The sequence below is a fragment of the Oncorhynchus kisutch genome, linkage group LG28 (genome assembly GCF_002021735.2).
Source record: "Oncorhynchus kisutch isolate 150728-3 linkage group LG28, Okis_V2, whole genome shotgun sequence".
In the NCBI taxonomy this organism is placed as follows: domain Eukaryota; kingdom Metazoa; phylum Chordata; class Actinopteri; order Salmoniformes; family Salmonidae; genus Oncorhynchus; species Oncorhynchus kisutch.
This window is the reverse complement of record NC_034201.2, coordinates 19,571,780-19,583,826: the sequence shown is the minus strand read 5'-3', so window position 1 is coordinate 19,583,826 and position 12,047 is coordinate 19,571,780. Positions and strand designations below refer to the sequence as shown.

At 42.7% G+C, this 12,047-nt stretch overlaps 1 protein-coding gene across 2 annotated transcripts in view; it reads right to left on the bottom strand.

Annotated features, from left to right (window-relative positions):
* Positions 1–1,812: 1,812 nt before the first annotated feature.
* The window catches only part of LOC109872434 (glycerophosphodiester phosphodiesterase domain-containing protein 5), a 41,690-nt gene continuing 31,455 nt past the window's right edge, over positions 1,813–12,047 (bottom strand). For both annotated transcript variants that reach the window (XM_020463636.2, XM_020463635.2), the window contains exons 3-16: positions 7,353–7,456; positions 7,058–7,151; positions 6,894–6,953; positions 6,680–6,778; positions 6,505–6,598; positions 6,166–6,311; positions 5,818–5,900; positions 5,289–5,439; positions 4,893–5,114; positions 4,637–4,782; positions 4,294–4,441; positions 3,826–3,908; positions 2,977–3,089; positions 1,813–2,725 (exon numbers count right to left, since the gene is read on the bottom strand). In XM_020463636.2, the coding sequence (XP_020319225.1) occupies positions 2,649–2,725; positions 2,977–3,089; positions 3,826–3,908; positions 4,294–4,441; positions 4,637–4,782; positions 4,893–5,114; positions 5,289–5,439; positions 5,818–5,900; positions 6,166–6,311; positions 6,505–6,598; positions 6,680–6,778; positions 6,894–6,953; positions 7,058–7,151; positions 7,353–7,456 (1,620 nt within the window). In that variant the 3' untranslated portion in view covers positions 1,813–2,648. The remainder of the gene's footprint in view (positions 2,726–2,976; positions 3,090–3,825; positions 3,909–4,293; positions 4,442–4,636; positions 4,783–4,892; positions 5,115–5,288; positions 5,440–5,817; positions 5,901–6,165; positions 6,312–6,504; positions 6,599–6,679; positions 6,779–6,893; positions 6,954–7,057; positions 7,152–7,352; positions 7,457–12,047) is intronic.

The window sequence follows — 12,047 nt, the reverse complement described above, 5'->3', positions numbered from 1 at the left end:
GGTTGTAGACTCCGTCTCATAATACCACTAGAGTGAACGCACCGCCAGCATTCAAAAGTGACCAAAACATCCGCCAGGAAGCATAGGAACTGAGAAGTGGTCTGTGGTTGCCACCTGCAGAACCACTCCTTTATTGGGGGTGTCTTGCTAATTGCCTATAATTTCCACCTGTTGTCTATTCCATTTGCACAACAGCATGTGACATTTATTGTCAATCAGTGTTGCTTCCTAAGTGGACAGAAGTGTGATTTAATTTTACCTTTATTTAACTAGGCAAGTCAGTTAAGAACAAATTCTTATTTTCAATGACAGCCTAGGAACAGTGGGTTAACTGCCTGTTCAGGGGCAGAACGACAGATTTGTACCTTGTCAGCTCGGGGATTTGAACTTGCAACCTTTCGGTTACTAGTCCAACACTCTAACCACTAGGCTACCCTGCCACCCCGGTTGACTTGGAGTTACATTGTGTTGTTTAAGTGTTCCATTTATTTTTTTGAGCAGTGTAGTTCAAGTCAAAAGATCTGAAACACCTACTCATTCAAGGGTTTTTCTTTATTTTGACTATTTTCTACATTGTAGAATAGTGAAGTCATCAAAACTATGAAATAACACATATGGAAACATGTAGTAACCAAAAAAGTGTTAAATAAACATTTTATATTATAGATTCTTCAAAGTAGCCACCCTTTGCCTTGATGACAGCTTTGCACACGCTTGGCATTCTCTCAACCAGCTTCACCTGGAATGCTTTTCCAACAGTCTTGAAGGAGTTCCCACATATGCTGAACACTTTTCCTTCACGCTGCAGTCCAACTCTTCCCAAACCATCTCAATTGGGTCAAGGTCGGGGGATTGTGGAGGCCAGATCATCTGATGTAGCACTCCATCACTCTCCTTCTTGGTCAAATAGCCCTTACACATCCTGGAGGTGTGTTGGGTCATTGTCCTGTTGAAAAACAAATGATAGTACCACTAAGTGCAAACCAGATGGGATAGTGTATCACTGCAGAATGCTGTGGTAGCCATGCTGGTTAATTGTGCCTTGAAGTCTAAATAAATCATTGACAGTGTCACCAGCAAAGCACCATACCACCTCGTCCTCAATGCTTTACGGTGGGAACCACACATGCAGAGATGATCCATTCACCTACTTTGCGTCTCACAAAGACAGAGCAAGTCTCTTCTTATTGGTGTCCTGTAGTTGTGATTTCTTTGCAGCAAGTCGACCATGAATGCCTATTTTACGCAGTCTCCTCTGAACAGTTGATGTTGAGATGTGTCTGTTACTTTAAATCTGTGAAGCACTTATTTGGTCTGCAATTTTTGAGGCTGGTAACTAATGAAATTATCCTCTGCAACAGATGTCATGATGGGAGCCAGTCATCATAGCGCTTGATGGTTTTTTGAGACTGCACTTGAAGAAACTTTCAAAGTTCTTGAAATTTTCCGGATTGACTGACTTTCATGTCTTAAAGTAATAATGGATTGTCATTTCTCTTTGCTTATTTGAGCTGTTCTTTTACCAAATAGGGCTATCTTACGTATACCACCCCTACCTTGTCACAACACAACTGATTGGCTAAAACACATTAAGGAAAGAAAGAAATTCCACAAATTAATTTTTAACCAGGCACACCTGTTAATTGAAATGCATTCTAATTGACTACCTCAGGAAGCTGGTTGAGAGAATGCCAAGAGTGTGCAACGCGGTCAAGGAAAAGGGTGGCTACTTTGAAGAATCTCAAATGTAAAATATATTTGATCTGTTTAACACTTTTTTGGTTACCACATGATTCCATATGTGTTATTCAATAGTTTTGATTATTCTACAATGTAGAAAATAGTAAAAATAAAGAAAAAACCTGGAATGAGTACTGTAGGTGTATCCAAACTTTTGACTGGTACTGTTCCTGAAATACTATTTATAGGTATTGTGTCATATAACAATATAAGTACTGAAACACACTGCCGCTGCAACAGACTCTTATTGTAACATACCAGGAAACTAGTTTACAAAAAGGCAGCCACGTGAAGCGATAAGGATATAATAACTTCAACCTAAAGCAAACCAATCATGGCATGACAAAATAGGCAGAGAAAATATGATTGCAACATGGACTATGTTGACTATTGAATTCCCTTCATGTTCATACCTGTATAACCACAATGCAAGAACAGTGTACATTCCCAATGATGCTAAAATGTCCTTCACACATCGATAGGAGAGGACACACACTACTCATCATGAGAGTGAATTCAGTCTTATAATAGCATACTATTTAGAACACCAAACCATGACAATCCTCTCAGAGGGAAAAGAAAATCATTGAAAAACAAAGTCATATTTACAAAAGTGTACAGTTGAGAAGAAAAAACATCCCATGATCCTTCAGAGCTTGAAATACAACTTTTAAAAAGGTCATTCCAGCAAGTAGATCAACAGTCTTCAAAACATTGAACATTCACAACTTCTAACATGTTGGCGGAAACATCTAAGTTTAAAGTAGCAGCCATTGTGATTCTGTCTGTTGCAGTCTCCGTGTGATGCAGTCATAAGTGTAATTAGCACAAACAGCTCAAACAGGTACAGAGACAATTCATCTGTAGTGTGCATTGTCCTGGCCATTCTCCAGGTATACAGACACAGCTCACTTGTACTGCCCAATGTCATAGCCATTCTCTGGATATAAATGTTCATCTGTATTGGTTACTCCATTGCTTACCTCTAAAAAAGGAGAGAGAGAAAAAAAAAAAGAGTTCAACTTTGACCCTCACTCTTTTCCATTCCTGATTTGGTTCAGTGGGTTAGTTGAAGAATAGTGCTAGCAACATCAGGGTTGTGGGTTTGATACATGCATGGGCTACATACTGATTATACTGTATGTTTCCGTGTCAACTTCCAACAGTTCTGTCAGTTGCTTTGGATAAAAAAAAGTGTCTGCTAAATGCCTATATTATATTTGATTTATTACGGACCTGAGAATATGAGTTTCTCCTTCATGATGTTGACGTCTCGGCTGGGCCGGCGTGTCACAGCACTCAGCATGATCTGCTCTGGGTTGTAGTTCTGCATGCCACTCATCCTCCATCTGACAGGGCGACACCGCACAGTCAGGGACACATTTAGAGTCAATATAAGCATAGTCAAATGACGACTCCATATTGATGAATACATATCTAAAAGAAACAGTGTACACTGAGTACAAGCGTTAGAGCTTCAGGCACAATTAAAGCACAAGGACAGAAAATAACAAAGCAACATGGGAGTCACCCCAGTTACCTGATCAAGTGATAGCTGACAGACGCCAGAGTGCAGCAGAGAAACGTAGCATGCAGATCAGGCAGAACAAAATCAGTCAGAACAGATCAGGCAGAACAGAGGACAAATAGGGAAGAACAAGAGAGAGGAGGGAATGAAAGAGGACATAAGAAAAAAATATGATATGGACAAACAGAAGGAGAGAAATTGCCAGATGAGGAGGAGAGAGAGACAGGGCAGGGAAAGGGAAAGAGCAGAAGCGTCAGTTTAGAAGCAGAAGGCTACGCAACACAAAGTTCAGAACACACAGACCTTTACATTTACACAACAGTCCTAAGAAACACTTAGTACATCAGACTAGACAATGGAGCAGAGCAGACATATCACCGAAGTGTGTGCATCCAGCTTTCATCAGGGATCAGTGTAGTAGAGAACTCTGCATTGCTATTGCAATACTCTGTAAATACTCAAAAGTGTGAGGGTGAGGGGTATGCTGCAAATACACAACCATACACAGCTAAATGAAAGGAGATTCAGTTTGATCGTAATGGAAAATGGGTACTTACTTTTGAAAGATGAATATTCCTGTAACTATGGCGATGGAGACAAGATCTGAAGTGATCCAGACTAAGCAGTATTCATATGGGCTCTGGAAACAAGAACAGCTGTTCAGAACCAACATCCACCACTAGATCGCAGCATCACCACAAATATACTGTAACTCTCATCATGATGAACATGCGATGTCTATCAGAACATGAATGAAACTACTTGAGTTTTAAGTCCTAGTCTCGAGCTGTGTCGTTGGGTCTGCTGCTGTGTCCCCATGCCTCACTTCGCTCTTACCCAGCTATTCTGCTGACCCCTAGTCACTATCTGTACTCTCCCCTGCGGTCCCCAGCCTCTGTACTGTAGCAGTTAAAAGGTGTACCCAGTCATAGAAAATTGACTGTTACACTGGGTTTCTTCCATACGTCTATACTGTACCAAAAGTGTAGTTAATGCAATGAAGTGGTGTAGACGGAGATTCTTACCATGAGCCAGATGGGGTAGGGCACCTTGCGGAGAACCTGGGGGGCGTCGGAGGAGACAGAAGGCACTCCGCTGCACCACAGCACTGAGTAGAGCCACGGCTCATTCACCGGGTACACCATCACACTCATGTTGTTCACCAGGAAGTCCCTACCAAGATAAATAGTTATTGGACATGCTAGCCTGTGAGTAACCGTAACGCAGGGTGAGGATAGGGTTAGGGATTAAGATAAGATTCTAGGACTTTTTAGATGACATGTTTGGACCTCTCAGATAACATTTTGGACACTCCCAGCAGGTGAATGGTTAGGGTTAGAGTTTGAGAGTAACAGTAGTATGTCTTACTGAATGTCCTTGTTACTGGCCTGTGAGTAGCGCAGGGTGAGGCTGCTGATGCCCCTGTGTCTGAACTCCTCCACTGACAGTTTCTCTAAGGAGGTCTGCTGCAGCCCCCTGACACGACCCCTGTCTGTGTCCGGAGTCCACGTCACCTAAAAAACCACAGGGCACAAGACACAGGGTAAGAGTCTGGACCTGCTTTTTAATTTACACATCTCTACCAATGTTGCTAAGTGACAGATACACAGAAAGTCCCCCTCACCCTCTTCTGTGATATCCCAGACCTCTGGACGGCCCACAGGGTGTCCATGATCCAGGTCTTGTAGTGTGGGTGTTCTGGGGGAGGTCTATGGAGGTTTAACAGGGCTGAGCGGTTGGCCCTGGCTGTCAGGCGGAGCATCTCTACCAGGCTACACACTGTCAGGTTCCCCATTCGGTTCCGTTCCCTCCCTGTCAGAGACCCAACCGTCCAGTAGGGGTCGCTCTGTAGAGAGGGGGAAGAGAGGTGTTTTATTTGATGAAGTGATGCAAAGTGGAGTGAAAAAATATACTTGTGTGGGGAGAGGGAAGGGTAGACTAGAAAAGGGGAGAGACTAAGAGAAAGAGCAATACAAGGAGGGAGAGAGACATATACCCAGTGAGAGGGGGAGAGAGGTACCTCCAAAAACCACTGCCCCGCATTTAGAGAGCGAATCTCTGTCCAATTGAAGAGAGAGGCGTCCTCATGCTGTTTGTCTGGAAAGACCTTGGCGATGTTAGTGGTCCTTCTCAGGGTGCGGTCTCGCATCAGGAAGGGCACCCCGTCCAGACTGTAGAGGACAGTTGGGACCACAGACATCACTGAACCAGTAACATTTATGTCACTGCTTTCATAAATAAAATAAAGAGGTTCTGTGGCAATGGGAGTACTAAAATGGGCCTGTAATAATAGGCTATAATGCACTAGTGAAAAGGAATGGATGTGAGATTAAAATGGTCTTAAAACAAGTTGACAATGTCAAAGGCAGGGTCAGAATGGGGGTGTTTAGATTTTCTCCATAACCTTTTACACGCTGTGAATGTTGCTTTGGCTTCACTACAGAAAGGCCCACCCGCTGTTACCGGTCTACTGTAGAGAACTCATTACTCCTAACATTAAGGTGGTAGGGTGGGGTTAGGTTATAGGCTGGTAGAGTATGGTTGGGTACCTGACGGAGACGTCGGCCTCCAGGGAGCTGACCCCCTGTTGCAGGGCCTTGTTGAAGGACATCAGGGTGTTCTCTGGAGCCAGCTACAGCACAGGACACACACACACACACACACACACACACACACAGGGGGACAGACAGAGAGACAGGGGGTACAATGGGTTATCATGGGTTGTTAGAATTTGATGGCAGTCATTTGAGCTAGAGGTGGAAAGCAAATTATTTCAGCTTTAAAGAAATAGGAAATAGGTTAGCAGCCGACTACATGTGGAGATTCCTTAGGATCTACATGAAGCGGCTAGAGAGTAGGAGGCAAGAAGATGTTTCTGTAGGGAGACACGGACTCACCATTGGAGCCCCCCGTCTTCCAATGACATCAGGTCGAGGTTTGAGGCTGTTCCTGTCCATGATGCAGGGTGAGGTGATGGCAAGGGGAACCATGTAGAAGACCAGCAGGACACTTAGGTAGACAAGCAGCACAATCATGTGGAACTCTGGGAAGGAGGAAGACCATAGAGTGAGGACATTAGGTCCCAGATTTCTGACTGCTGCTGCAATCAATGTTCATTATCAAAAATCTTTATGGTTATAATGATAATAATCATGAAGTAATGTAATAATGTATACTATTGGTATCCTGATTAGGAGTTACAGTGAAAGCCAATCAAAATCCAACCCAATACTTACTGGTTCTCCCTGCACGGATCACATATCCAGCGACCAGCCAACCCAGCGCTGTGACAGCAGCCAGAGCTCCTATGTGCAGGAAAGGACCTGTGGACTGAATTACAACACAGAAAGACAGGAGTTGTATAACCTTGTTCACACACACACACACACACACACAAATAGAGATGTAGACCTGTAGCGATATAAGAATGATGTCCCATTCGTCCCCCCACACGTCACTGATGGAGACCACACCACTGACAGTGGTGATCAAGGCAGCCAACACACCAATCTGTGGGGACCAACATATCAACAGTTTGATTTGTTCTACACATTCCTATGCAGGGCTAACAGTAACATGGTATTAATTTCCTCATCAGTAGGTCAGAGTTCATTTGAAGGCCTACCTTGTGGATCCAATAGAGGTTCAGCTGCTGTCCCAGTGAAATATGACAGAGTGCTAAAATCTGGATATGAACAGAGCCACAATCAGGTTAGATCTTACTGAACCTGCAGCCACAACATGTGTTTTACTGTGTGTACAGGCATTTAACCAAAACATGAAACTTACCATTAAAAATGTTATGTAACTAAAGCCAACTGCGGTGGTTGCGAGAATGGGGACAGTGCCGTCCTTCCATTCCCCAGAACGGTTGTATAGTAACCTGAGAAAGAGAGAGAGGGTGGGGAAGTTGAGCCAGTGTCTTGATAAGAAGAGGACCAGCCTTGATAGGAGATATTGAAATATGCACACATTAAATTACTAATTGAAAGCTGCTCAAAAGAGAGAGACTTGTTTCTGTCCCCCAGAAGCATGGTGCAAACTCAGCTCACAGCCACTCTGGTAAGGACTAACTTACACTCACCAGTTGAATTGGTTGTAGTCATTGTGGGCCTCCAACCAGAAGTAAGCCCAGAAGAGGAGCAGGGAGAAGGTGCTGCACAAGATGATGAACCATGCACATTCCCACTGGTGAACACACAACAGAATTAAGAAGACATGTACTTTCTATAACACTTTTAACATAACGTTCCACAACTTTCAGCTTAAACAATCACACAACGAGTAAAACAAGTCTAAAACAAATTACATCTTAAAATGAAACTAAACTGTATAAAAATCAAATTTTTTATGAATCTCCCCTTTGATTGGTAACATAACTTCCACCTTTCATCTGTCCTCTGGCATGACTGGCTTGAAAGTTTGGTCAGATTACCAGGCACTTCCCCTATAGTAATTGACTGGATTGGGGGGGGTAAAACAGGTCAGGGGCGCATGCAGAAAGGGAACAAGGTTGCGAAAGAGCAAATTTCCCAATTATAATTATTTTATTGAGGGGAGATGTGGTTCTCTCACCTAGCGATCTTAAGATGAATGCACTAACTGTAAGTCACAAATTACTAAAATGTAAATAAGTAATTATAAAGAATATGGAATAATGTCAGCTGTATTCATGACATCTCTATCTGCCACGTTTTACAACGTTTGCATACTGAATGTGGCCCAGGTCAGACCACAGCCAGGTGGAGTTGACCAGTGATCAGCTTTACATCTCATGCTGGCCAGACTAGTGCTGCACCTCTTCCACATCTCCTACAGTCTATTATTAGAGGCCTGGCGATAATGTGTGGACGCGTGGTAGTTAAGAGGGGAATACCACATTAACACTTACACTGCACTCAGAGGAAAGGCTAGGAATCTCATCAATGAGGCCTCACCTTTTTTACATGTATTTTTATTTCACCTTTATTTAACCAGGTAGGCTAGTTGAGAACACCTTTATTTAACCAGGTAGGCTAGTTGAGAACACCTTTATTTAACCAGGTAGGCTAGTTGAGAACACCTTTATTTAACCAGGTAGGCTAGTTGAGAACACCTTTATTTAACCAGGTAGGCTAGTTGAGAACACCTTTATTTAACCAGGTAGGCTAGTTGAGAACAAGTTCTCATTTACAACTGCGACCTGGCCAAGATAAAAGCATAGCAGTGTGAACAGACAACAGTTACACATGGAGTAAACAATAAACAAGTCAATAACACAGTAGAAAAAAAAATAAAAAAGAGTCTATATACATTGTGTGCAAAAGGCATGAGGAGGTAGGTGAATAATTACAATTTAGCAGATTAACTCTACGGATGAGTGTTGCCATCGTGACCAGTGAACTGAGATAAGGCGGAGCTTTACCTAGCATGGACTTGTAGATGACCTGGAGCCAGTGGGTCTGGCGACGAATATGTAGCGAGGGCCAGCCGACTAGAGCATACAGGTCGCAGTGGTGGGTGGTATAAGGTGCTTTAGTAGCATACCACATTAACACTTATACTGCACTCAGAGGAAAGGCTAGGAATCTCATCAGTGAGGCATCACTTTCTATGGTTAGAGTTAATGCACAGGGGAGACTGGGAGAGTAGAGGGCTGGTGTTTAAATGATGTCTGGTTTCTGAGGTAACCACCACGCTACTTCTGTTGAGACAGTGAATTACCTGGTCTCACACAATACTTCACAGCCGTGACAAGTGTGTGTGTGTGTGTGTGTGTGTGTGTGTGGGGACAGTGCTGTGAAAAAGTATTTGCCCACTACATAGGTTTCTCTGTTGGATTTTTTTATATTGAACATTATCAGATCTCCAACCAAAACCTAATATTAGATCAAAGGGAACCTGAGTGAACAAATAACAATGATTACATACTTTAATTTATTTCATAAACAAAGTTATGCAATACTCAATGCCCCTGTGTGAAAAAGTAATTGCCACCTGACAACTGGTTGTTATGCCACCTTTAATAGCAATGACTCCAATCAAACGCTTCCTGTAGTTGTTGATCAGTCTCTCACATCGCTGTGGAGGAATTTTGGCCCACTCTTGCATGCAGAACTTCTTTAACTCAGCGACATTTGTGGGTTTTCAAGCATGAACTGTTGGTTCATGCTTGAAAAAACATTATTTGTTTTACCTCAAATTAGTCTCATTCCAAACACTTTCGCAAGGCACTGTATATTTACGCTCAGTGTGTCATCTTGATCGCTGGTGAAATGTTTGTGTCTTTCGTAGAATTGTCCGTCTCTCTCCCTCTCCGTCTTGTTTAGAGGGGGTAGTTCAAAGTGACATTCGTTATAGAATGGATGTTTAGGCGGTTGTCGTTCTTTGCATTCAATGATACCGAATTCCTAGCTGCAGACTAGTAATTAATATCACAGACTTGTTCTCATTCTGTCGGTATCGACAGTAAGAGTTTAACCACGTGGTATGGTTAAAAGATTCAGCAATGGTCTACAACCTTTGTCCTCCCCTAATGGAGAAAAACATGGTCTGCTGATAATTTCTCAAAGTTGGGTTTTATTCGGAATGGCAGAAAAGGGCTATCCCAGGTTGTCTGATCCTAACTGGGCTCAGGGGCGGTCCTCTGATTTAGTTCAAATCCAATTCCCTTTGAGTTTTCCTTCATTTAACAGTCCAAAATCACATTGTAAAATTGTGTAAACAGTATCATACTCACTCATTCATCTTATACAACAATTAGATGTAAACCTTATATCTGGGGCTATTATATAAACAGCGTTATGGTAATGTGGCCACACAGTCTCCCATGACCTTCCCAAGTTGTGACAAACGGATCAGTTTGTAGCTGGATTCTTCACCGATCTTTTACACTTTCTCCGGGACATGAAATTTGTTCGTACCTCAAGTTCTGTGAGGTGGAAGGATGTCCTTTGTCTCCATGAAAAACTACTCTATAACTGTGTGTCCATGAGGTCTTCTTAGGAATTCACAACCTCTGACCACAGCAGCCTAGTTGAAGGAGGAGGGGGGGGGGGGGCAGGGAGAGGGGGATGGGGTTGCTATACTCAAAGAGGCCAACGTCATGACAGAGTGTAAGGGGGCAATTCATTTTTCACATAGGGGAATTGGGTGTTGCATAACTTTGTTAATTAAATAAAATCAGTACAGTTGTTATTTGTAAACTCAGGTTCCCTTTAATACTTTGGTGGAAGATCTGATAACATTCAGCATAAGTAAAAATATGCAAAAATTTTGAAAATCAGTAAGGGGGCAAACCCTTTTTCATGGCACTAAAAGGAGTAAAGTTAGACTCTGGACCCAATGTGACAAATAGAAGTAATAGAAAAGTGACATGGGGAAGGGGCTCTGACAATGTCAGGTTTTATTTCATTGATTTAAGGTCGATTTACGCTGAGGTGAAAGTGCATAGGTTTGGACTACAGCCACATTATGAATCTAACACTCACTCAAGAACAGTTGGAGGAAGCAGTGTTGGGTTGTATTTTATTTTCGATTCCTTTAATTCAGGAAGTTAGCTAGTGCTGGGAGAGAACCAAGGATAATAATATTTTCTGCACCTTTCGCAGACAACACATTACAGTGGGTGATCATACCTCTCACACCTTTAAAACCCAAGGGGGTAGAAATATCCACACAGTAGTTGACCCCAGCCTGGTTCTTCTCCCTGAGCTCCATAGACCATCTGTGGTTACTGGTTTATCAATAGAGGGATGATGGGGCTCAGAGATAACTCTTTATTTTTACTGGACAAACACTAAGTGTACATTAGCACATTTCACTGTTTCTCAACTCTGGTCCGTAGGTACCCCCAGTCATATTGGGCAAACAGGTAGCATCCCTATGCAGAGTCGAAATGATTCATTTTGCAGGCATCTTTTCACCTTTCCAGGTGTAGTCCTTTTTTTGCCAATATGTGAGATACATCAACCAGCCCAGTGCACAGCCAGTCACAGTGGAAGTCATTTTACAGTATAGTAGGGCCATTTCAGACAACCATAACCAACCACACTATCGATGATACAGGAAGTCAGTCTTTAGCACAGTGTCATTGTCACCAAGCTGATGACGTCTAATCCTGACGTCCTTCTAATCCCATCACTTCCTCCTCCAGACTGTGCCTTGGCTTCATTCTCCTTCCCTCTAACGTCTTCACAGCCTGCTAATTATAACCCTGATAGACAGTGCTGCCCTACCACACTGTTTCATCTATTGAGAAGAACATAGCTACTTCATTGTGATGAATCAAAGTCAGAGAAACCGTATGGCTGCCTACCATTTCCGGCAAACCTCCTCAGACAGACGTGTACATCTCACTTCTGTATGATACAGTACTATGCACACTTATTATCCTATGGATTTTGCTTTATGGTTTGCTCATCTTGAGCGAAAGCGTTTCTAGGTCATTAATTACCAAGTTCTCTATGGGCTTGAAGAGCAGGACAGAGGTAACCTGTTTCTGAGAAATAACAACCTACTACTCAAAGTAATACCACTAAGTACCAGAAGAGAAAGCGATGATATACAAACACAGGAGGGTCAACTCAGGCCTGGGAATCACAGTAGCACTCTCTCAATGGTCAAGAATTAACTCGAATAATAAGAGTCGGAGAGCTAGGTATTGTAAGAGAGTTGCATTTAGTATGTGTAGGGATGAACATGTGATTCTCATTGATGTGCTTCTCCACCTGCATTGCTTGCTGTTTGGGGTTTTAGGCTGGGTTTCTGTACAGCACTTTGAGATATCAGCTGATGTACG